This window comes from Acipenser ruthenus, chromosome 45 (assembly GCF_902713425.1).
Source record: "Acipenser ruthenus chromosome 45, fAciRut3.2 maternal haplotype, whole genome shotgun sequence".
NCBI lineage: Eukaryota > Metazoa > Chordata > Actinopteri > Acipenseriformes > Acipenseridae > Acipenser > Acipenser ruthenus.
In genome coordinates, this window is record NC_081233.1 from 9,446,115 (window position 1) to 9,471,209 (window position 25,095).

A 25,095-nucleotide genomic window follows, 5' to 3' on the forward strand; every position below is an offset into this window, starting at 1 on the left:
ATCAGAGTCAATAAAACACACACACGCAACCTCTCTATATCCCAGATCAGAGTCAATAAAACACACACACGCAACCTCTCTATATCCCAGATCAGAGTCAATAAAACACACACACGCAACCTCTCTATATCCCAGATCACTGAGTCAATAAAACACACACACGCAACCTCTCTATATCCCAGATCAGAGTCTATAAAACACACACACGCAACCTCTCTATATCCCAGATCAGAGTCAATAAAACACACACACGCAACCTCTCTATATCCCAGATCAGTCAATAAAACACACACACGCAACCTCTCGATATCCCAGATCAGTCAATAAAACACACACACGCAACCTCTCTATATCCCAGATCACTGAGTCAATAAAACACACACACGCAACCTCTCTATATCCCAGATCAGAGTCAATAAAACACACACACGCAACCTCTCGATATCCCAAATCCGATTTATTTTTGATCCATTTTAAGTTTTTGTATTTATTTATTTATTTTTTTTGATTATTCTTATTTTTGCTAGGGAAATGTATTTCCTTAAAAAGAAGTGTTTTTTCCACCCGGCATTTTGAGGCATAAGGATATCCCAATTTTTTTTTTGGGGGGGGGGGGCAGGGGGGGGTGAGAGAGTATTAACACATGTAATGCTCTTGTCTTGTTTGTTTGTACATGGTTCCTCTCGTACACACACTGACACGCCCACTGTCCACGGCGCTTGTAACAGGATACAGAAGAGGTCTAATTGACAGGATAACCGTGTTTATTATGGCTGGGGCACAAACGTTACCCAGCAGAACAATAACAGGATACTCCGGTTTCTTTCCGTACACTCAGCACGATATCCATCGTTTACTGGGTTTATATGCCGTCTGGTGCTGCAAACACCTCATTAAATAAATCTGTAAGGTTTATTTATTTTGTCTGGCTGCCCTGCTGTTATCACCTCCACACAGTCTGCCGCGCTCTTACTTGGTAATGTAGTGCAACAGCCCCACCTAGTGGCTAGTGCTTGGTATTGCACTCCAGTTACTGCACCTCTACCTTCTGCAGTTTCATAGCAATTAAGCCTTTCATACAGCCTGGCCTGTTTGCGGAAATAAACAGAAGAATGCAAAGGAATTATACAATAAACCGAGAACTGCATTAAATGTGCAGACAATGAAAGCAGCAAGAAGATATTGTGCTGTGTTATGAAAACACACACAGCCACACAATCCTAGTAATGTGCTTCTCAATTCTATTGCATCGTGACATTTCAAATCACTGCAGGAAATCTAGTGGGGGGGGGGGGGGGAATATTTGTTAACAATTTGCAGACAAAAAAATATGTAAATAAAAAACAAAACACAAACATCCGTCTGCAGAAACATTATCTTGCTTTATTAAATAACACCGAAAAGAAACACACGCACCCTCATTCCTGGTGAATCTGTGTACAGATAGTAAACTTTACAATTGCAAATGAAATTGAGAAACATTTCATCCACGGCCATTTTCGAAGAGGAACGAGAGCCACGCAAAGGGGGGGGGGGGTTTACAACAAAAGGCAGGCCAGGTCAGGCTCCTGCTCCACACTCAACTACATGAGTTACTGTTAGTGTTTCTGGCACAGTAAAGCAGTGCTGATTCCCCAGCTACTGCAGAAAGCCACACAGAGCCGGTGTATCACAGCATCTATGAAACCACATTCAGGGCTTGCTGAAGAAGCTAGAGTAAGTTAGTGCAGATCAGCACCCCACCCTGCTCTCTGAAGACTCCCGAGGCCTTCAGAGCACATCCCGTCCGGCACGGAGGATCACTTTCCTCCAGAACCGAAAGGCAGCGCTGGTCTTGGAGAGGTTTCATCAGCAGCAGCAGGCCGACCTTCACCACTTCAGAGGTTCCTGCTTCCAGCTCCCCCCTTTATAACGCTGCATCTGGGAGCCACAGTTACAAGACCGTGCGATTTGTGTTTCCACTTGACAACGAGAATACCTGCGCGATGGCATTACGAGGCTAATGGGAGCCGTGAAGGGCTGCACTGCGTTTACAGCCTTTCAAGACAAGCGATGCCTTCGGCTCTCTGCAAGGTCCTCACTGCCTAGCAGAGTAGTGAAGAGCTTTGGGACAGCGTTCCTGCTTCTTTGCTCTGAAGCCTCGCAGCGCTCAGGGGGCTGCTGCAGGTCCTGTGTTGCCGTTGGTTACTGAAGGAGCTGTCAGCGGTGTTGATACAGAAGGCACAGCCGCAGTCTCCTCACTGGCTCCAGCTGTTTGCTCACAAGACTGAGAATTCACCTGCAAGGACATGCAAAACGATTTAATATTATTGGAGGACTTCCAGACACACAGATTACGTATCAGTGAACCGGTGTTCAGAAAACAATTTAATACAATTAAACCTGACAATCTGAACAGATCACGGGAGAGTCTGGACAGAGAGACTTCCTTATGAAACAGGACCTGGACCATTCACACAGTGCTCTAATCATCATTTGTTTCTTTCAACTGAATTGGACGTCCCCCGTGTTAATATTGCAAGGCGTCCAACAGACCATGGAAAGAGTTTTCTTTTGGCTCCTTTTAAAAACCAACAGCTACAGCAAGCTGTCCGCCTTGATTTAGGGCCGCGGCTCCACGCGGAAAAACTCAAGACACCAACACTGAAACCGGACGGGCAAAGAGTCCTGCAACACGTCACCACCCAGGAAGACACGAGTCTCAGCGAACGCTTGTACCAGCGTTTGCTGTATCTTAACAGGTCGAATTAGATCAAGCGTAACGCACAAACCTATCTGGGAGACGGCACGCATGACGGTTGAGGCGTCATATTACAGCCCCACCATTGCAGTTAACACACAGAACCCCCAGCAGCCCCCTGCACCCAGTCCTGGGTTTAGGTATATTATTGAAATGACAGGTGCCAGGACTTTGAACTAAACCAAGCCTTGGGGAAGCAGCTGCACTTACCACAGCATGAATCAGTTACCAACAGGGACCGAACATGCAGCTAGAAGCGATGAACCATTTATTGAAACACGTCTAACTCCTAGCTCGTGATCATCTTAAACCTATCAGACGATCCGAGGTTAGTTTGAAATCCCAGGCAGCGTGTGCAGAGGTGGTCAAGGCACCTGGTTCTGGATTTCCATGTGATCCTCATCCAGCGTTGGCATGGCGACGGCTGCCTCCTCGCTGGCCAGGATATCCATGGGCGCCTCGGCGATCTCTCTGATGGACCGGTCCTCCAGCGCCAGCGCGGTGTCGAACAGCAACGGAGAGGGAGGGCACTGAAACCCATCGCCGACCACATCCAGATCCTGGGGAGACGCACACACTGACCGACTGCACGCAACACCATTTATAACATGAATCATTTGTGAACACATTCAAAGCGTAACACAAGCAGGAACGGGCGACAGTGCCGTGCGCTGGGACTCACGTCGCTGAACTCCAGAGGCAGGTTCTCGGTGGGCTGTAGCTCAGCCACACTCAGATACAGGTCCAGGGGCCCGGGGTCCAGCTGCTCTGGAGCCAGGGGCTCCGGCTCGGGCTTGTGCATGGGGGAGGGCAGCTGCAGGTGCAGGGGGCAGCGCGGGTCCTCGGACTGCCCCATGTGCACAGGCTGGTCGCAGGGTATCTCCGTGATGCCCGGGCACATCTTGAACAGAACCTGGTTACTGTCCTGGTAGATGTCTGACCAACAGCAGGAGGGTGAAGGAAAACGAATACTTGAATAAATGTGTGTTTTAAATTAGATAAAAATGTTTGAAGGTGCAAACTGGGTTGAACCTCATTTTGATAGTTTTACTACTAGACCCGATTCGGCTTTTATTTGGGTTGTGACTTGGTTATTTTTAATACAGCAACTCTGTCACATTAGATAAACAGAATATTTTTTTAAAAAAAAGCTTAGAGATGGAAATAAGTTATCGGATTTCCTAATTGTGGCACACACTTGCTAAAAGTTGTTCCTTCCAAAGCAATTGGAAATATTAGAAGCAAAGTAAACATCTAACAAACCACAGGAAGAATATACTTTTGGCTCCTGTTTGAAGCAAACAGCTACATCAAGCCATCAGCCTTGATTCAGTGCCGTCTTGAGATTTCTGCAAACCTCATCTCAAAACTGACCTGGTCTGTCTGCATCGTTTCGAGCTACAAACCTGTGGCTATGTACGTTGACTGAAACACATCTGAGCGAGAGGTCTAGACCTCAATAGATCCAGTTTGGTTTGTGCATGAAACATGGGGGAATACAATTCACATTACAGTTGGGGACACTTTGCTTTAAGTAAGTCAGACCCTATATAAAAATGTATGAAGGTGCAAACTGGGTTTAGATATGCCAATAAATGAATAAAAAGCCAGTTTGAAAAGTCTGTTTTGTAAGGATACGAGAGATGCAGTGTCTGGTCATCGGCAGACACTGGTTAGCGCAGCGAAGCCCCTCAACAAAGGAGATGCACCTCTGACTGGAACGAGTGGTGTGTGCCTGGAAAATCAAAAACCACGGGATCAGTACTCTGCTCGGGGGGGAAACCACTCTAAAAACGTGCGTCAAGCTCTCATTACAGAGACAGAAAGAAGACTCCCACCACTGCACGGCATTGCTCCACTCCTGTTTTCACCTGGAGTTTAGGAACACACCTGAGCTTGACAGCTATACACTGCGGCTAATCAAGGTCCTAGTAAAACCTGGAACGGGTGAATCCGATGTGGAAGTAACGACTGCTTCTCTGCAGTACGACTAAACTAGAGACTGCAGTGATGAAAATAAGACTCCCACTGCACAGCAGTTTCACCCACTCCAGGTTTTGAGTACAGCGTGTACAGATAACAAGCTCAGGTGTGTGTTATTACACTCATAGCAAAACCAGGAAATGGTTCAAACTGCAATGCAATGGGAGCCTTATTTCCATCCCAGCATACAAGCAGTGTATATGCCAAAGTGCTGTGCAGCGGGAGTCGTTCCCGTTCTCTACCTGCTGGGAAGCCCTCTCGGAGGCAGCGAGCCTGCGTTCCTTCAGCTGCCGGTGCAGCAGGGCCTCCACGCCGTAGCGCTTGCGGTAACGGCGCAAGGCTTTCAGCTTCTTCAGGTTCTCACGCTCCTTCACAGACACTCCCTCGGGTCCGGTCAGCAGACTGCTGCCTGAACAGAGAAACAAAACCAGGACAGGGAATGAGACTCCTGCTGCCTGAACAGAGAAACAAACAAGGGCGGGGAATGAGACTCCTGCTGCCTGAACAGAGACACAAACCAGGGAGGGGAATGAGACTCCTGCTGCCTGAACAGAGAAACAAACCAGGGAGGGGAATGAGACTCCTGCTGCACAGCTGTTTCAACCACTCCAGGTTTTAACAGGAGCTTGATTAGCAGCAGTGTGTGTAGGTAACAAGCTCAGGCGTGTGTTAGTGTAACCAGGAATGGATCAAACTGCTATATAATGAGAGTCTTATTTCCATCCCTGCAAACAGGCAAAATTAACACGTGTTAATAAAACAGCTGCATGGAAGAACTACTGAAGGACTCAATGAGAAGGTGTCGGAATTGATTGAAAGGGAATGGAAATGGATTTTCAGAAGGGATTGCCCCCAGCCCTGCACGCAGGGCGTCGCGTTACCTATGGTCTCGTGCTCCACCCTGCGGCTGTGCAGGTACCTGCGCTTCTTCTCTCTCAGGAGGTGCTGCAGGCGTTTGAACTGGTCGATGTAGAGAGACTGCAGGCGGATCAGCTTCTCCCTGGTGATCAAGGCCACTTCCTCCGCAGTGAACACTCCCGCATGCCTGCACAGCAAAGGCAAGGCAAAACACTTACCCCTGGAACGCCAAACGCTTCTTTGAAAAGAGAAAAAGTTACTTATGCAACTAGAGGATTGTCCGGCAGCAACGTACTGCATGTGAAACTTCAGCTTGCGAGGCTGGATTTAAAACAGAGGGGCTTGGCCGAGCATTGTACCATAAGTGATACAGAAACAGGCATCACAGGGGTTACTACAAAAAAAAAAAAAAAAAAAAAAAAAAAAAAGAGCTTCCTACCCTGCTGAAAGAAAGAAAAAAAGATTCTAGATTTGCAGAGTGGATTTCTACTAAACTATCGTTCCATCTTAAATTTAGTTTTTTGAAACAGCCACAATAAGACAGCTTGCTAACTAGCAGTCTGGAGAGTGCTGGCAGTGCTTTGTGAAATGGGTCCTGGGTTTCCATGTGGATTGTCACAGCACTCGAGCTAAGGAACGTTTTGTCAAGCGTAGGATTTTCTGACATTTAATATTAAATCAGCTGGTTTTCACAGTCCTCGATTAGCACTGATCAAGACTACCCAAGACAACACCAGGTAGTCACATACTAGTGCTTACTGGGGATGCTGTGAAACAAGCCATATATATGGACCACACACAGTGCTCTAATCATCATTTGTTTCTTTCAACTGAATTGGACGTCCCCTGTGTTAATATTGCAAGGCGTCCAACAGACCATGGAAAGAGTTTTCTTTTGGCTCCTTTTAAAAACCAACAGCTACAGCAAGCTGTCCGCCTTGATTTAGGGCCGCGGCTCCATGCGGAAAAACTCAAGACACCAACACTGAAACCGGACGGGCGAAGAGTCCTGCAATACGTCACCCCCCAGGAAGACACGAGTCTCAGCGAACGCTTGTACCAGCGTTTGCTGTATCTTAACACAGGTCGAATTAGATCAAGCGTAACGCACAAACCTATCTGGGAGACGGCACGCATGAAGGTTGAGGCGTCACACAGAAATGGTCCTTACAGGGTTAAAAAAAGGAGCTTAACTCCCCTGACGAGACGAAAACACAAACCCCAAAACATCGCTGTGAACTGGAAACTTACAACAAGCACACAGAGACAGCTATTGATTTTTGTATCTGTCAGCAGTCGGACCCTCGCACCAGTGGGTGTACGAGGCAGAGACTCACTTGAGGGGGTCCTCGTGGTCGCTGTCTATGCTGTCCGCCTCGCTGTCGGGGTCCCCTCGCCAGGTTTGATCTACCGCAAGGGGCTCCTGCTCCTCCTCGCTCCAGCTGTCTTCATCTGCAGGGTGAAGCAACACACAGCTGTTAAGAGCAGCATGCCAGCTGAAAGGACCGCATTCGATCTCCCTGCCTGTTCTGCTGCAGGGACAGAAAGGCGGCTCCCACTGCATTGCAGTTTGATCCCGGGTTAGGGTCAATCTGTTATTCCAATTCCTTCGAACGTATTTTAAAAGACATCATTGTGGCGATCGTACAACTGCTTTCATTTGAAGCCGATTTTATATTGACTAACAAAACAGTGACTTTGATTTTAGGAATGTATTGCCACCGTGTGAAGCTCATTTTAACAGAATACTGCCAGTTGCAATTTTGATCAGTGACGTGCTGGAATTGATTACAAGAGCATGGGAATTGGAAATTGATTTTAAAAAGGAATTGAAAAAACAGGAATTGAGCCACACCGTGGCTAACCAAGCTGGTGTTAAAACCTGGAACGGGTGAAACGGCTATGCAACAGGAGTCATCCCAAATAGAGAGCCTCTGTCCCTCCGTACCCAGTATCCTGCTGGCCTCTCCGTCCCTCCGTACCCAGTATCCTGCTGGCCTCTCCGCCCCTCCGTACCCAGTATCCTGCTGGCCTCTCCGCCCCTCCGTACCCAGTATCCTGCTGGCCTCACCGCCCCTCCGTACCCAGTATCCTGCTGGCCTCTCCGCCCCTCCGTACCCAGTATCCTGCTGGCCTCTCCGCCCCTCCGTACCCAGTATCCTGCTGGCCTCTCCGCCCCTCCGTACCCAGTATCCTGCTGGCCTCTCTGCCCCTCCGTACCCAGTATCCTGCTGGCCTCTCTGCCCCTCCGTACCCAGTATCCTGCTGGCCTCTCTGCCCCTCCGTACCCAGTATCCTGCTGGCCTCTCTGCCCCTCCGTACCCAGTATCCTGCTGGCTTCGCTGCGGCTGCAGTCCTGCCCTGGGGAGCCCAGCTCGGTCTTGGCGTACCCGCTCAGCTGAGACAGGAGCAGCTCCGGAGAGGGTCCCGACGAAACCTTCCTCGTCTGCGCCTGCAGAGCCAGCGCGTTCCTGCGAGCGTGTTCCGTGCAGAACGCCACTCTGCAACACGCAAAGACTCATTAATAAAAGCAATCAATCAAATCAATGAGAGGGATGTGGTAACACAGATAAAATCATCACCACAGCATGCGGACTGTTAACTAAAAACTTTAAAAGGATACAGGGAGGGTTGAACCAACTATACAAATCAGTCAAATACCATTTGATGAACTGCAAGTCAGATGCAGGCGTGGAAATAAGGCTGCTCCCATCGCACAGCAGTTTGATCCATTCCTGGTTTTACCAAGAGTTTTAATCAGACACACATTGGGGCTGATCAAGCACCCATTAAAACCTGGAATGGGTGTGCAACAGGGTTTGTTATTTCCATCCCCGCATCACAATACGCAATGCTGATTCCATGTGTTTATTTCTGATACACCTGGTCAGAAATCATGCACGTCTCTTCAGAACGCACCCGTCTTTCTTCTCGGGTTTGGGGCCGGCGTTGGGGCACCGCCTGCCGTTCTTGCTGGAGACGTAGCTGCACTGCTTGTAAGGGGCGTTCTTGTCCTCCAGGATGTGTTTGATGCAGTACTCCAGACCCTCGAGCCGGGGGTGCGAGCAGAGCCGCGGGGTGAACGAGCACGCCAGGGGCTCCTGCTGTCTGGAGGCGGCGGCAGCGAGGCGCCCCCGGTTCGGGGGTAAAACGTGGATCCGTATCCGGTTCATTCCCACACCTGGGAGAGAGAAAAAAAAAAAAGGATTCATTGGTTGTTCAAACTGCTGCAGTTCAGTCTCGGTGACTCAAGTCTGCACCCCCCCCCCCCCTTTTTTTGGGCAGGAAAATACGCCATTTTGAAAGCAAGTGACTTGACAATACAGTACCTGGACAGTAAAACCAGCGCCCAAACACACCGCGCGTTGCAGGCTAAACTAAACACATTTACCAACTAACTCCACCCGATTTTAATTTAAAACAAACTCTCTCTATATATATATATATATTGTATGCACTAAAGTTACACGGTGTATACTTTCGCATAGATGTAACTAAAGTCTCATCTTTGGCTACGCTGTATGTATGTCATTATTTAGTTTAAATTAATAACCAAACTGTATTATCAAGTATGAAGCTGGTTCTCAATAGTTCAGATGTTTAAACACACGTTTACATCGCTTGGAGGAAACTTCTTCGATAGTGAAGAGCATAAGCAATGCTGGCGTGCAGTCTGAAGACCGCCTCTTCGCGCCAAACACACAAAACAAGTCAGCCATCTTACAGCACTCTGCTCTAACCTCTAACCGCCTTCAAAAAAACACCCATGTATCTCACAGCTCATTAAAATACACTGCGAACCAAACAAGGGCTCAGAAATAAATACAATATTACTAGTATGGCTCATAGCAGCGACGCCCGCTCCTATCGACATCTTACCTCGCCTCAGTCTGCTTCTCTAATGAATTTAACCGTCTTTGCTTCGACCGACTCTCTCCACTGTCACGCACAAGACCCGCCCACGCAGAGCAGCTCGGCGATTCAGTAGCGGCACTTGATTGGTCTGCAGGCGTGTCAAACAAAAGGACCGTGACACGGATTGGTCGGAGAATAAAGCCAGTCTGGTTTAGGGAAAGCTTGACTTCTAATTCCGAAAGCTCCGCCCCTTCTGCTGTCCATGTTTTCCTTGCAATATTTTTGTTGCATGGTTTCCTGTATGTAGTTTTTTTTGTTGGTTTGCAATGCAATGTGAATAACGTCTTTGTGGGTTTAAATATCGTTCCGACTCCATTTCCCATCCAACAGCGACACATGGCACAGTTTGCACTAGCTGCATTGCTGTAAACTCGTGTATTTAATAAATAAATCAATCAATTCGCCTCTACATTTTTCTTGAAGTCATTTATATGTATTTTTAATTACAACAGAATGTTCGGTCACTGATCGTACATTGTGATTACATTATTATCTGTATATTAATAGCCAATATATACATGCCCTAGTGTGTAATTTGACCCTTTTTTATTTTATTAAAAGCACAGCCGAGGCGCCAGACAAAAGCATGACCGTTTCAATTCTTGAAGTCACATTGGACTCGGTACCTAGCAATTGAAGAACCAAATCAATCCTTTTATTTTCATTTATATACGTTTGAGCTCAAAAGAAACCATTTCATTAAAACAAAGTCCCGCGAGAGAGAAAGAAGGAAAGGAGAGGGGAGAGAAAGCGCTTTTTAAAAACCACAAACGTACTGTGTAATGTAAACGTTGATTTTATTTGTACACGTATTACAAGAATTCCCCGAAACAAGCGAATTCCAAACCTGAGAGTTCATGTGGTACCACTAAAAACCTACAACACGGGAACGCGTTCACCCCCTCCATTATAATACATTACAAGAAAAGACATGTCAAATCAATTACAAAGAATAATAATAATAATAATATACAGACCACGGAGAGGAACAAAATAGCAGATTGAAATGAAATGAAATCTCAACCCAGTTCACTAAAGCAAGCCCAAACTTCCTTACATTTCATGGCTCTTGGATTAAAAACACTATCCTAATGCTATATAAGAAAGGTGAGACGGGTATCATTTTGAATATTTGTCAGCTTCCATATTACGGGATAATAACATGAAATTACAAGGATTGTGAAGTTGCATTTTGAGTAAACAGACCCGATACAGACCTGCGCGTTTAACAAGACAGCAGTGTGAATGGATCATGGAATCGAAGACACAGAAAGGGGCTTCTAGCGGAAACGTTTGTCAATTGATTACGTGTTTAGGATTTCTAAATACAAATTATAAAAACAAGTTACGGCATTTACAAAACCTGTCCAAAAAAAAAAAAAAAGTTTGTAGTTTATATATTCATTCAATACCATAACTTTATCAAAGTATATTTTCAGTAAATTACCCATAACTATTAAACATTCAAAAGTGCTGAATTAAAAGAAACTTAATAAATTCAATGACAACCGTCTCTTGGGTTGAAATGTTTGTCATTGTATTTATTCCGTGTCTCTCAGTAATTCTGCGCTTTCCGTACAGGCTGTGTTATGAGGGCGCGGATCTGAATGCTGGTGTGAGTGAGTGTGGCGTGTTCCAGCCAATCAAACGAGGAGATTCGAGTCTGCCAAAATCATCATCATCATCATCATCCTCCCCTTCCTCCAATCTCCCTAAAGCACAGCGAGCGGCAGTAAAATAAAGAACCGCTTTTAAAATCACTCTCCCCGCTTGCCTGAACAGAACTTTATCGGTTTACTTTACCATACAATACCTGAATCCAATCTGATAACACACAAATAATAATAATAATAATAATTCTGTACATAAATAGACTTTACAATGTAAAGTGTTCCTATGATCTTGTTACACACATTTTCTTTTGAAACACAACACTCAGATTCTGTAGCTGAAACACGGTTCACATTGCAGTATATATCATCCAATTCGACAGCGCCATGCCTTCACACTTGGGAAACATTTCACTTGCACATTTTTGTTTTCATTTTACCAAAACAATTTTAAAAATTGCATTTAGGCGAGGAGCAGTGACGTCTAACTGGACTAAGTTTCCCCGTGTAACCGACACAACTGCAGAAACAGCTGCTTGAACTGTCGCCCTTCTTGGCCTCTGTGGAGAGCGCAGCGGTCAGTACAAACCCAAGCGGCCGCTTCTTCCATTGCTTCCAATGGTAAATGCACCCCTTGAACCCCACGGGCGCTCGCCTCAAAGGAGAGTTCAAGACGATGAATCCGCTCAGCGCCACTCAACCCTCTCACGGGAAACGAGCGCAGAGCAACGCCAACTCCAAACCAGCTCTCAAAGAACCGTGTCTGCAGCCGGCAAAATGAACAACTGCTGAAAACGATTCAAATCAAACAGCTATACTAGATTACACAAACACCACGTTAAAACTAGCATGTTTATAAAATAATATATACAACAGAAAGACATTACCTAACAGCACTGAAGAACCCATGATTAAAAAATACACGAAGCGTAACTCCCGCTCAACGCCTTATTTTTATTGTGTATATATATATTTTTTAAACACACTTTTCAAAGTACATTTGTCAAAAACATATTCCTGATACGATCAGTGTACTGAGACTAGCTGTAGCTTGGACCTCGATAGACATTTTTAAATGTTACTTTACCTAAACCCTTTATAACCTGAATACTGACACACGGCGGTAGGACCCCAGTGAAATACCGGCATGTTATTGTCATGGCCCCAGATCACACCCAGCGACTATACCAATGATATCCAGAATAAAACAAGTGAACACTTGTCTTTGTTTTTATTATTATTATTATTATTATTATTATTATTATTTTAATCAAGGGCACTATGATTCTCTATTTGAAATGACTTCAGTGTCGGGCTGGTCAGACTAAACAACCATTTAAAACAATGACTGTCATTTGAAAAAATTAAAACTAAAAAGCTTTTTTTTTTGTTTATTTTTTATGCTGCAATTCACATTCTTTTTTTATACAAAAAGTAAAAATACCCCCCCCCCCCCCCTCATGTTTTTTGTTTTGTTTTTAAATCCTGCAGGATCACGCTGCTCACTAAAATAAAATGCCAACGAGAAAACGCCCATTTCACCTCCAAACGGCTGCTGCTGGATTTTACTTGCCTGGGAATCTGTTCATTTGAACCCGCCCCTAACAATTATACCAGGTTGCTGAAGTCACTTGACCACCTCTAGAAACTCAGGGCACAAAGTCTGCACTGGGTATGAACCGGATTTCAAGAGGCTGGCGTGAACGACCGCAAGCAGCACTGGAGCCAGCTGCGTGCCAACCTGACGAAGCTCAGGGCCCCACTGAAGCAGCCTTGACCTGTGTGACCAACATCAAAAAAGAACAAAAAAGATGACACTGAATCTAAAGTGTCGATTAAAAAAACAACACAAAATCACAATTAAAAGCAAGACAGTGTAGTATTGTTGTAGTATCCCTCCCCCCAGAGCCTCACTGTGACTCCTATGAGAACCCCTGTGCTCGTTGCATGTCAGTCCAGTGATTCCTGAACCGCTCTGTACCCAGTCTGAGACGCATCCAAATCACAATGAATAGAAAGCAGCTGCGCCTTCAATGCTGGGCTGCACCTTGCCTTCAGCGAAAGAGTCACATTGTTTGCAAGCACCTCTGAGGCGGAGAACATTCTTAAACCAGTTTTAAAACACTGACATTGCACAGCCGAACCACCAACACAGATCTCCTGCTCCAGGAGGGATTCTTACACACCGCACTGGCGTGGGGCACTGGAGCCTTTCCACTGTGCCAGAACACATGTGAAAAAAAATAACACACACACAGCAAGGAAGATCTCACTCGCACAGCCGTGTGTAACGCAACTGCACCCCAAGCAAAGCTTACCCAAGACTGTACACCAAGAGGTTAATACTGAAACGATTAGGAGTTTGAATAAGGGATGCCGGGAGCAAGATTAGAAACGAAACGCAACGCACTTACTCAAGGGTAATAAATATTCAAGTATCTGTACGAGGAAGTTATATGCCCACATAACAACACATCAGGCAGCCGACTAGCACAGGTGGCGCAGAAGTTAAGAGCAGCGTAAATACTTCTCTTACTGGAAAAGGAAAGAGACTCCCATTGCAGAGCACACTGAGACAGCCCGGGTTTTACTGCACACCAGAGCTTGAACTGGACCAATCAGACCCCTGCTAAACCTGCTCTGAACAGAGCCTGCAGGGACAAACCATTTACTTAACAAACTCACAGCTCCTGCTCGCTTCAATAACATGAGGACTTAATTCAGGGCTGTTCTGAAACCCAGGGCTGGTGGAGTTTCCAGCTCTGCTCAGATGGCTTTGCAGGGATTAAAATAAGACTCCAGTTGCACAGCAGTTTCATCCATTCCAGGTGTTAATTCGAGCTTGATTAACCACAGTGTGTATAGCTAACAAGCTCAGGTGAGTCTTATTAAACTCACAGTAGAACCGGGAATGAGTCAAGCTGCTGTGCAGTGGGAGTGTTATTTCCATCCCTGTTTGCAACAGGAGTGTTAGAAATCACTGCTGACGTCTCAAAATGTCGTTTTTAAAATAACGAAAAAATTAAAACACAGAGCCGCTAGTAAAACCTCCAGTGCTGACATTAAAAACATGCCTGGCTAATTCAAAATCAAAAATCGCTGGAGGCATTTTAAAGTATTCACTATACCTTTAAAAAAAATTAAAAAAAAGACAAAAACCTAATAAACACTTTTAAAAAAATGAATGAATCTAAATCAAATGAAATGTCGCCAGTGCTTTACAAATATAATACAACTCTGGAAATAAAAAATATTTGATTTTCCCAACTCGTGCATAAACGTATCGCAGCCGCCTTCATCATCATCATCATCATCATCATCATCATCTTCTTTGACATTCAAAAATAAAACACAAAGAAAAGGAAAGCAAAATATAACCAATATTACAGATCTGAATTACATAACATATACAACACACACTTTAACATCTCCCCCCCCATTATCTTTCTTGATACACTGAAGGGGACAGCCCCCCCCCCCCCCCCATCCCAAAAAAAATAAAAAATAATAAAAACATATTAGTGGTACATTACTCTGCTGTCAAGTTACCCCTGAAACACGCAACAGAGAGAGCGAGAGAGAGGGCGGGCAGTGGCCTAACAGGCATTAAAAAGTCTGGAACCAAGTCTGCTGTTACCTTGCCTAGGACTCCACCCCAATTTCCATTAGCAGGTGCATATTTCCTTTAGAAAGTGTCCCACACACTCAGTAGTATATTTCTAGTTTCTCTCCCCCGCCCCCACCCCCTCACCCCCTTCATTTTGGGAGAGGTGGGAGAGGGGGAGGGGGATCTGCCGGCAGGGGAGGGGGTCGGGAGCCGCCCCGGTTGCCCTGATTGGCTCTCAGGGGCAGCCCGGGGTATCTGTACTCCCCGTAAGGGGAGGGCACGTAGTCAAACTGTGGAGGGGGAGCGGGCTGCACCCCCTGGGCGCTCAGCAAGGAGTTCAACATGTCGAAGGTGTCCTGGTAGTCGTTGGGCTGGCTGTTGGCGCCGTGGCCGTTGGCGTCCGACGATGGCACCTTCCCCGAGCCGCCAGCGGGCTGCTGCTGCATGAAAGGCAGGTCCAAGAAACCGAACTGCTGGCTGGTGGAGGAGGAGGAGGAGGAGGAGGAGGAGGGGGGTAGAGGAGGAAGGGGCGGCTGGTAGCTTCTGGAAGACTTTTGGCCAGCTTTTGGCTGGTGGTTGTGGGGCATCGCGGCGACGGACTCGTCAAAGTGGGGGCGCTTGCGGGACGAGGCCCCGCTTTGAGGGGTGCTGTGACTGGAGGAGGAGGAGGAGTCACTCGATCTCTTGCTGCCTGTGGACGCGCGGGGGTTCTTGTGCGAGTGGTGGTGGTGCCGGTGGTTTGACGAGTGCTCTCGGTGCTTGTCTTTGCTCTTGCCGCTCCCTTCGTCCGACGAGCTCTGCCTCTCCGCTGCCACCGCGGGGACTCGGATCCTCACTTTGATCTCCTCGGGACGCCCCGAGCCCGAGCCAGCGCTCCCTGCCTTCTCCCCGGAGCCTCCCATCGGGATGCGCATCTTCAGGGATCCCTTCTCCGGCTTCTCGGAATTCCCGATGGGGATTTTCAAGACGATGGGGGAAGGGTTTTCCACGCTCTCCCTCTGCCGCTGAGAAGGAGGAGGCCGGTCTCTCTTCTGCTGGGTGGCCGTGGCGTACTGCTCTTTCCGGCTGGCCTCCCTGCACTCCAGCTTGCGTTTCTGGGCAGCCAGCTCCTCGGCGTGCTTCGCCCGGTACTCGCTCAGAGACACTTTCGCAGGGGCGGCCTGCCATTTCTGGAGAGAGGGGAACCCCATGTCGACGTCCGCACCCCCCAGCCCCTGGTCAGTTACCCCGGGCTGCTCGCCGCCAGCAGTTCTGTGTACCTGGGGGACCAGCTTACTCTGGGCTTGCCAGTATTGCTGGGGTCCCTCCGTCGCGCGGAGGGGCTGGTCCCCCGAGGGCTCCGGGGGCGTGGTGGAGGAGGGGGGCGTGGCCGCAGACATGCTCATCAGCCCTGCCAGCGCCATCTCTGAGGAAGCCATCGAGATCATGCTCATCAAAGTGTCCGTCTGATCCCCACCGCCTTCCTGCAGCTTCGATTTCTTGGTCGTCTGCCCGGCCTGAAATGAAAAATATCAGATGCATTGCAAACGTGGGAGAAAAAAAACAAAACACATGCACGCACGCACGCACACGCACACACGCACTCACAAGCACACGCACGCACGCACACTCTTGCAAGGATCAGATGCCAGTTCCATAAAACACCTGGGGGTGTTCATGCAAGCTCAGATTACCACCAAGTGCAGGTAGTTTAGGGTTAGTGCCAATAGTCTAAGTCTAAGCCTATATATTTTAGGGTTCTTTATAATATATACACACACACATATACATACACACACACACTATATATTGTATTTATATGTACTGTATTAATATATATATATATATATATATATATATACTGCAGGCATACAGAAAGCCCCTTTCTAAAGCTCAGTCTTGAAGAAAGCAGCCACTCTCTGGGTGCAGCACCGCGTTCCATTATCATCGTTTGAACCCCCAGTAAAAGCGCTCCAGTCAGAAGTTGTTAAAATGTGTTCACCATCGAGGTTACCTTCCAGTTCCGGATCCTCTTTAACCGGTTCGGAGTCTTCTCAAGAATCTGCAGGAAGTCCTGGGTGAGCTCTGAAACACAAACGCACACACACAGAGAATTATTCAAAGTCTCTTCCACATACACAAGCATTTCGCACCAGCAGACTCATCTACATTAATGTTGTGCATCTCATAAAAGCACCGACTCTCTAATGACTGGCTTCTTTGATTGAATTCCCCAATATGTTACATTTTAAAAGTCTAAGGGGACAGGAAATCTAAAACAAATCTAACATTGCAAACATGAAAGCAAGCCCCCGTCCCGTCCCGTCCCGTCTGAACTTACCGTCCAGCAGCTCCAGAGTCACAGTGGGATCCACATACTCCCACCAGTGCTTCTCATCGGCCGACACCGGGATCTCCCAGTTTGACCACTTGCATGCCAGGTGGATGCACACGCAGGCCACTATGGGAGGACTGTACTGGAGGGAGAACGTGGTCAAGTGCAGACTGGGTAGTGTTGAATTCAAGAGAAAAGAAAAAAAAAAAAAACACAGGTAAGCCTTTATTTAGGCTTAAAGCCACACAAAAGGTTATCAGAGAGGCTCAGAGTAAGGGCGACCGGTGTGTGTGTGTGTTAGATTTGTATCTCAGGATTTTTTATTTCTTATAAATAGTGTTTGTCATTCCCCTTGCTGCTCGCGTTTTCACTTTGTTTTAATCAAATGAATTGCTTGAGAAACAAACCACTCTGGTTTCTAGTTAAACAATCTAATTAAAACAAGGAAATAATAATAATAATAATAATAATAATAATAATAATAATAATAATATTTAACACTTTGAGGCACAAGGGACATGTGTCTCACAAATAATAACAATGCTGACTTTCTTATCTTTGCAATGAGGTTTTGCATGAAACAGGGTTTAAAATGCACTGAGGGGTTGGATCCGGTCGTCCGAATGCTCCGTCTCCTCCTCGTGATGCTCGAGTCGCTCTCGAATGTGTTTCAAGAAGAAAACGTTTGAACAGCCAGCGCTGGATTCCTTGTGACCCTTCAGGGGTTAATCCCGTATAAATCATTTCTCTCACGATACTCACTGAACATCATTTACATACCTGTTGGTAGCCATAAAATAGGACGTCTGAGCCAAATCTTTGCTCGCTAAACAAAAAAAATAAATAAATATTGGTCAGCAGAAATATTTTCACATGTTCAAGTTCTACGCTGTGCAAAAAGTAGCAAGCGATTCCCAAGATAGAGCCATCAGCAGCTCAGCTATAAGGTGCCAGCAGCATTGCAACCGTGATCTGCATTCACAGGGAGCGAAATAACTTCTTATAACAAGGACCGTTTTTAAACTGGAGAGAGACCTGCTTCTACAGTGTGCTTAAGCGATACAAAAAATATCCTAGAATCATTACTTAGAATTATCAAATGATAAGAATAAATAAATGAATAAATAAATGATTCTGACAGTGTTATGTAGATTTGCAATGTGAACAAAAAAAAAAAATGCACTGGTTTATTTAACAATACAAAAGTATGAAAAGGCAGATTCCCTTACCCCTGACTAGCTGGGTACACTTGACAACGTGTGTGTGTGGATGATCGATGGTAATCTCAAAAGCTGCAACAGGGAAGAAAACGAAACCACGATTAACCCACGACCCTCCCAGTCCTGCACACCTGGACCAGAATTCAAGTCCCAAACGTTAAGCAACATGTTGGGGGGGGGGGGCAGAGGGGACTTTCAGATTTGGGCCAATAAAACACAGTCCACTCAGAAGGTTTGTGATCTTGGGAGTTTGTGCACATACTAAAAAAAAAAAAAAAAGTTAAATAACAAATAAAAGTCTTGTGTGGACTGGACAAGATCGATGTAACAGCACTGAACAGCAGACAGGCTTTCCTTTTGAAATAAAGAATAAGCGGTCTGACGGGACAGCTGCTAGTACTGCTGGGGTTTTAGACTGCGGTTTAACAAGGCGCTGCTGCTTTCCAAAAAGGGACCTTCAACTTCAACCTGCACACTGCTGTATTTGCATGCACCGCACTTCAGAATTAAATACGCTTGCACAGTACATCAGCACCAAGGCCAACACCTACATATTTGACAGAGGCTAAACGTTTAGGTTCAATTCTAAAAGGTTGAAAACCTGCCTGACGTTTTAACTGTGAAGTGTTAACGCCCTTGTGAAGACCCGGAACAACGGGAGTGTGTCAGACGTACGGCACCTCCACTATACCACCCCTCTCCCCAAATCCATACATTAAAGAGGTAGATTACACGAGCCACACAGTCACAGCCTAAATCACCACCAGCACAATGCAACTTAAGTTAAAAAACATCTCCATGCACACACACACACACACACAAATAAAAATAAAAAAGACCTGTTTACAATCTAGTGGGACACTTTTTTTTATCAACCCATAAAAAAGGGGATGGGGGGGTGTGATGACAACATTGCATGATCACATCGTCGGAAAGGCTTTTTCCTTCTCTCTCTCTGCTGTGGACAAGAGTGCATGAGGTTATTCTGAGCAGTCTGTGTGCAAGCAGACTGCCTCGGTCTGGGAGTCAGTGTCAGGAGAGCCTCTCCGGGTCCACAACTTACCCAGGGTCTGCAGTATTATGCTCTCAAGAATGACCAGGTCTTGGGCTTGTTGCAGGTAAGCCTGAGGTTGAGAGGACAGGCAGGTTACTCACTAGGAGGCATTTTCTTCTCTGTTTTTTTATACAAAGCCTGCACATTGCACACAACATCACCTGGGGTCTAGAACAGGGCATGAAATTCAGCAAAATCTCCCGCAGTTTGCACAGCATGGCTCTGCACAGCATTGCACTGCACTGCAGAAAGAGGGGGTTTACTTATGGGATTGCTGACCCATGAGGACGTCGTCTCCGTTAGGTCTATGGGGCAGAAGGGGTTTTAGCGTTTAGGGGTTAATAAGCCGTTTGGGCTTGGTGGCCTAGGAATTTCGCGCCCTGTTGAAAACAGACACTCAAATAAATTAGTAAAGCTTTTAACAACATGTGTGATCTGGACACAGACATCAGACAATAGTAACCTTACCTTTCGATTATTTATGCATTCTAACGGGATCATTATTAGACGATAATCAGCCGTTGCGAATGTGTGTCCCAACCAGGCATGACTATGATTGGGGGATTAGGAACATACTGAAGAGGCAGTGAGGAAAGCACTGTGAACTGCTACAGGGACCCCAGACGTACTGATGTATTGCATTTACTCCTCACTGATGTTAATATTGCTAATATATATATATATATATATATATATATATATATATATATATATATATATATATATATAACCTCCTCCATTTATAAATAAATGCAATACTGCGTCTTTTTTTTTATCCTTTGTTTTTCTCCCCCCTTCCCCTGTAATATTTCGGAGAATATCAGAAAAGGGAAACGAATGAGTAGGTAAGTAGTACCAGGCGCTACTAACATCGCTCTTGGTGTCCGGAGATGGATCCTGGGGGTTGAGACACGCATGGGCCACCTTTATAACATGCTCCAGCTTGCGCGGCTGCTCCTCCACCTTGGCAGCCAAGAACAGAGTGGCTGGGGCGATAACCTGGGGGGCGAAACACAATGCAATGAACCGATCAATCAGTAAAAACACCATTCATTAAAACTAACAATCTGTGCAGGAACAAAAGGAACAGCGAGTGGACTGTTCACTGCCAGGGACGGAAACGAGACTCCCGCTGCACAGCAGTTTGATCCCTTCCTGGTTTTACTAGGAGTTTAATAAGACGCACCCGGAGATTGTCACACACACACTGTGGTTAATCTAGCTTCTATTACACCCTGGAATGGATGAAACTGCTATGCAATTGCGTTTCCATGCCTGCACACCCTACCCTTGAGAAACAAAAAAAATAACCCTTTAAAGTCCCTCAATTTGGATGCATGCTAGAAATGACTCGCACACAGCAACACTGCACAGATGTGATCCTAACAACTACCTGGAGGTTTGCAGTGTAACACACGAGCAGAACGGCTGTTTGTACTTACGTTCCTGTGGAATCTGGTGAAGGACTGGACCATGTAGAATCGTTGCATATAAACAATGGCTGTGTTAATTGTTAGCTGGGAACTGGAGAGATGTGCTTAAGGAAAACGGTACAACACAAACTTGACAATCAACGTTATAGTTTAATCCCAAACGGAGCTGACGAAGGCAGGTATGAACCGACACATTCAGAGCAAAGACAGCGTTCCAATAAAGGCTCTCTGAAGGCTAATCTATACAAACGTACAGCAGAAACACCCACCACATATTCAGTGTAAAACTGAACACAGGCAGGGGACACAACAAACAGCTTTAGAAGTAAAAGGATCACCATATTACTGGAAGTGTGAGAGGCGATGAGAGGGACTGTCTCTCTGTCTGATGGTATCCAGAATTCAAATAAATTAAACACGTGTGTGGATTTGTAATGGGAAAAAAAAAATGATGTAATCTAAATAAAAAATAAAAAGGTTTCGAAAGTATAAAACAGAACTGTCCTCGTTCTGAAAGATCAGTTCAGCTTTACAATCTACACGGTACAGAGGGCCCATTGCCGTGCATTATAAAGTGAACATGTAGAAAACAGCTTTTATGTCTTTATATTTACAGATACACTACATGTTAAAATAGTACCTGCAATACTTATTGTAGCAACACCTTTTAAAAAGGCATAAACACACACCAACTCCTATACAGCAATATAATCCAAAATACCCAAGTCCCCCAAATTATAATTCCTGACAGTGTATTTTAGGTGGCACAGTGGAGAGTTAGTGTCATGTTCTGGACTGAAAGGCAGTCGTGTATGTGTATTGAGAGAAGGGGGGGGGAGGGGGGGGGGTTTAGACTGTAAAAGGACATTCAAGGTAAAAATTATTATTATTTATTTATTTAGCAGACGCCTTTATCCAAGGCGACTTACAGAGACTAGGGTGTGTGAACTATGCATCAGCTGCAGAGTCACTTACAATTACGTCTCACCCGAAAGACGGAGCACAAGGAGGTGAAGTGACTTGCTCAGGGTCACACAATGAGTCAGTGGTTGAGGTGGGATTTGAACCGGGGACCTCCTGGTTACAAGCCCGTTTCTTTAACCACTCGACCACACAGCCTCCTGTAATGTGGGGGCTTTTATTTATTTTTTGGACAGAATTAAAAGGGTGGAAATGCCATTCATGCTGCATACTTTCTGATACAGTCCATGTGTGTGTTTGACTAAAATCCAGAAGCACATTATCAATCACAATCTATCACTCGCTATATTACTGTCATGGTAGAATTATGTGTATCCAATTACCCTGCACACTGTGAAAGAGCCACACACTGCCATCCTCCTCAATGCATCCATCATGAAACCCAGTCTCCTGTAAAGATTATAAACCTCTCCTTCGTACCTTGGACTGTCATTCCACGATCTCACAGTTTACTATAAACGCTCCAGCGTGGTGTACTGTTTTGCCTAAGATTTAGATCATGAAACGAAGATAACCCTGTGATTAGTCACCATTCTGAGAGAGAGAGCTTACTGCACACCCCCCCTTAGTGCCACCCAGGAAACCACAAGCCACGGTCACCTAATGAGAAAACAAACAGGTGTTTCTTTCACTTCTTCCCATACCCTAACACAACAATTAGTACCACTTGGTTTTAAGTTCCAGTGCCTTTTGCATTAACTGCCCCTTTCATTCAAGTCCTCCAAAAATAAAACTGATTGTAATCACAATTAGATACACCTTATTCAGCTATGCTATACTTCAGGTGATGGAAATAAAGACTCCTATTGCATTGCCATTTCACTCATTCCAGGTTTTACTATGAGCTTGATCAGCCGCAGTGTTTAGGTAACAAGCTCAGGGTTATTAAATGCATAGCAAAACCCGGAACGGATCAAATGGGACTCCCATTTCCATCCTTGTATTTTAGAATTGTAATTTCCATTCTGCCTTTATGCTCTTAAGCAAAAGCTTTGTCTATTTGCAAAAACACATGTTCTTACTTTCTGACAACTGCAAAATACCAAGGAGCTCAGTGACTAGAATAAAAAAAAACTACAATTTAAAAACAAAACAAAAAAAGCATGGTTTTGCAACCTCCGGGCACACACAAAATCACTTAACACAATAAGCACTGAATTTAAAAAGCACACATTTATCAAGGAGCAAATGGATACATGTTCCCCTAATCTCTTATCAATAGGCGTAAATAAAACACAAACCACCTAACACTGGCAGAAATATGCGACGTCAATAAGTAACCTAATACAAAATAATACCAATAACATGTGCATAGCGCACACTGCGATCTCCACTGTGTAACGTGTTAACTACACTACTAGTGCATCAGATAGCGATGTACAGCACTGCGAAATATTACTAGAGATCGCTCAACTACAAATCCACGTACAACTAACACATTGATAGCAACGAGATATATGAATGCAGGTATGTCTCCCAAACACCATTCAGCGGACATGCAAAAATAAACAGCAAAACTGAACTTGCTTTTGATATTACTATATGCTACGTCTTCACTGTATTTTAAACAGAGCGTCTTAAATTATAAAGTGTGCTTTACATTACTAAACGCGCCGTTTAAAAAACTACAAAACCAACGCCTGTGTCTCAGGGGAGTAATAATAAATTCTTCTCACGAGTTTTTGGGTAAGATTTACAATCTAACCACCGGCACCACACGACTACAAAACACGACACAAGCCCAGTTTAACCGCGTTAAATATAAATACACAAAATAAAAAACCCTTATTCAGATATAAAAACTGGTACAGATCCACTTATTTGAATCCTTTACGTGTCTGGCCGCCGATAAAACAAAGTATTTACTGAACACGACTCGAAACTCCCACCAGGCCCGGCTACGGCCTCAGATTAAGCTCGGCGCAACAGAGGCCTTAGCAACCAGCGCCGCGGCGGCGACCCCGCAGGAAACCCAGCCGGTCTCGCAAGATGCTCGGCTGTCAGAGAGGCCAAGGGGGGCGAATGACACCTTTATTAACCTTTATAAACCCCAGTCCGGCCTCGTAGACAGAGAGCGAGTTACCAAGACAGTCTTTAAAACGCCGCCTCGCTGTCTCCGCGCCGCTAAACCGGCTCCCCCCTTCTCTCTCTATCGGCTCCCCGGCCACAAGAAAAGATACACATTGAGTCGCTGCCCCATGTCTTGAAGGAGGTTCGCAGCCTGCTGGCGGTAAGAAAGCTCCTTGTCTGGGTCTAAACCCGCACGGCGGGACGGGCTATTCTCGAGCTGCTCCCTTGTGAAATACCATTTTCCGTTCTCTGAAGAAGGACAGGGAAACGAAGCCGCCATCACTGAGAGGGGGGAGAATTAAAGAAAAAAAACACACACAGAGAGAGCGACGCCGGAAGCTACGTCATTTGGAACGCCGCCGCTGCGTGAATAGAGGGGTTTCATTGGTAAGGCTTTTCCGGCTCCGGCGCATCCTTGTGAAGTCACTTTTACAGGACAGTTGCCATAGCAATTAGCTCCACGGGTTAGTTATTGTTTTTAGATATATGTTGGTAAAACAAACAAACGAACAAAAATAATACTTTTTATATTTACTATTTTTTTTAAAACCCCAGTTTGCTCTCTGTACAAAAAAAAAATGTTTTCAATGAACTAAAAAAAAAAAAAAAAAAAAAAAAAAAAGCGAGCGTTTGCTTTAAAACCTTATTTTACAGGGGAAAAAAATGAACCCAACTAAAAGCACGATGATGTCGTCAGCACAATAATAACGATATCGATGACGATGCTAATTCTGTTATCGTTTTGAACTGCGCATGCGCATTGTATAGCCTGCTTTCTAATTTACCGTCGCTTTTCCCATCGCTTTCCGTGGGTCTGTCAAAAAAAAAAAAGCAGCCGCTGCGTCTGTAGTTTTATTAACAATGTTACCACACGGGGGCGCTCATACCCCTCGTAATAGGCTGCGGACGGGGTAGGACAGTTCATCTGAGGGGCTACCTCCCGGTTAAGGTTGTATGACATGTTCATCTCCTCTCTGTAGGATGGGCTGCGTCACTCGCCACCAGTGGCTCGCTGCATTCAGAGCCTGACCCCTGTCTGAGGTGACGTGTCAAATGATCCAGCTTTACAGCTGAGAGGAAAAACGAATGTAACACAAGCGTAATGTGAGAAAAATGCCCCCCCCCCCGTGGGGAAATGCATCCCTTGGGTCCAACAATGTGCCGGTTGTTGTGCGCAAGCTTTTAAAATGAATAACCGCAGCAAAGACTTTGAAATAATCTCGTCTCAGTGGGGAGGGGCGCTGACTTATAAACTTGTCCCAGGACAGAACATTTCTGTGGGCGGCACAGCTCCCACGAATAGATGATCC

The 25,095-nt window shown here is 45.6% G+C and overlaps 2 protein-coding genes and 3 non-coding genes across 9 annotated transcripts; all 5 read right to left on the reverse strand.

Annotated features, from left to right (window-relative positions):
* Positions 1–1,363: 1,363 nt before the first annotated feature.
* LOC117401029 (KAT8 regulatory NSL complex subunit 2) lies at positions 1,364–9,568 on the reverse strand. Of its 3 annotated transcripts, none has more exons than XM_034001423.3 (10): positions 9,461–9,568; positions 8,501–8,762; positions 7,904–8,082; positions 6,919–7,033; positions 5,605–5,768; positions 4,966–5,132; positions 4,379–4,475; positions 3,423–3,676; positions 3,115–3,300; positions 1,364–2,278 (listed from the first exon to the last, which is right to left on the reverse strand). In XM_034001423.3, exons 2-10 carry the CDS (start codon positions 8,752–8,754, stop codon positions 2,150–2,152), a joined length of 1,545 nt encoding a protein of 514 aa, XP_033857314.3. In that variant the 5' UTR covers positions 8,755–8,762; positions 9,461–9,568; the 3' UTR covers positions 1,364–2,149. The 3 variants fall into 3 exon arrangements, with proteins under 3 accessions (XP_033857314.3, XP_058869089.1, XP_058869088.1); XM_059013106.1 differs by lacking the exon at positions 9,461–9,568 and adding an exon at positions 9,416–9,439; XM_059013105.1 differs by lacking the exon at positions 9,461–9,568 and adding an exon at positions 9,192–9,331.
* Positions 2,474–2,611, reverse strand: LOC117401166 (small nucleolar RNA SNORA2/SNORA34 family). Its single transcript, XR_004544320.2, has one exon. It is a non-coding gene; the product is annotated as a small nucleolar RNA SNORA2/SNORA34 family (small nucleolar RNA).
* LOC117401167 (small nucleolar RNA SNORA2/SNORA34 family) lies at positions 3,947–4,079 on the reverse strand. The gene has a single exon (XR_004544321.2). It is a non-coding gene; the product is annotated as a small nucleolar RNA SNORA2/SNORA34 family (small nucleolar RNA).
* On the reverse strand, positions 6,397–6,534 carry LOC117401165 (small nucleolar RNA SNORA2/SNORA34 family). The gene has a single exon (XR_004544319.1). It is a non-coding gene; the product is annotated as a small nucleolar RNA SNORA2/SNORA34 family (small nucleolar RNA).
* Positions 9,569–10,276: 708 nt separating the features above from the next.
* LOC117401030 (cyclin-T1) lies at positions 10,277–24,188 on the reverse strand. 3 transcript variants are annotated; one of them, XM_059013094.1, is made up of 9 exons: positions 23,896–24,188; positions 20,744–20,825; positions 20,172–20,300; positions 19,311–19,371; positions 18,257–18,319; positions 17,808–17,853; positions 17,034–17,197; positions 16,695–16,777; positions 10,277–16,209 (listed from the first exon to the last, which is right to left on the reverse strand). In XM_059013094.1, the coding sequence occupies exons 1-9, from the start codon at positions 24,063–24,065 to the stop codon at positions 14,863–14,865; spliced, it is 2,145 nt and encodes a 714-aa protein (XP_058869077.1). In that variant the 5' UTR covers positions 24,066–24,188; the 3' UTR covers positions 10,277–14,862. The 3 variants fall into 3 exon arrangements, with proteins under 3 accessions (XP_058869077.1, XP_058869078.1, XP_058869079.1); XM_059013095.1 differs by having other exon boundaries at positions 16,707–16,777; positions 23,896–24,187; XM_059013096.1 differs by lacking the exons at positions 19,311–19,371; positions 23,896–24,188 and having other exon boundaries at positions 20,744–20,762.
* Positions 24,189–25,095: the final 907 nt, after the last annotated feature.

What these genes read in the sequence shown, in the direction of transcription:
- LOC117401029 (XM_059013105.1), bottom strand. Translation starts at nt 9,300, where the DNA reads ATGGCTGACTTGTTTTGTGTGTTTGGCGCGAAGAGGCGGTCTTCAGAC. An exon ending in AAACCCGAGAAGAAAGACGG is followed by an intron (nt 8,083 to 8,500) that starts GTGCGTTCTGAA and finishes TGCGTGTTGCAG; the next exon opens with AGTGGCGTTCTGCACGGAAC. An exon ending in ACATGGAAATCCAGAACCAG is followed by an intron (nt 2,279 to 3,114) that starts GTGCCTTGACCA and finishes ATGTCCTTGCAG; the next exon opens with GTGAATTCTCAGTCTTGTGA.
- LOC117401030 (XM_059013094.1), bottom strand. Translation starts at nt 24,065, where the DNA reads ATGGCGGCTTCGTTTCCCTGTCCTTCTTCAGAGAACGGAAAATGGTAT. An exon ending in TATTTTATGGCTACCAACAG is followed by an intron (nt 17,198 to 17,807) that starts GTATGTAAATGA and finishes AACACTACCCAG; the next exon opens with TCTGCACTTGACCACGTTCT. An exon ending in GACTCTGGAGCTGCTGGACG is followed by an intron (nt 16,778 to 17,033) that starts GTAAGTTCAGAC and finishes TTTGTGTTTCAG; the next exon opens with AGCTCACCCAGGACTTCCTG.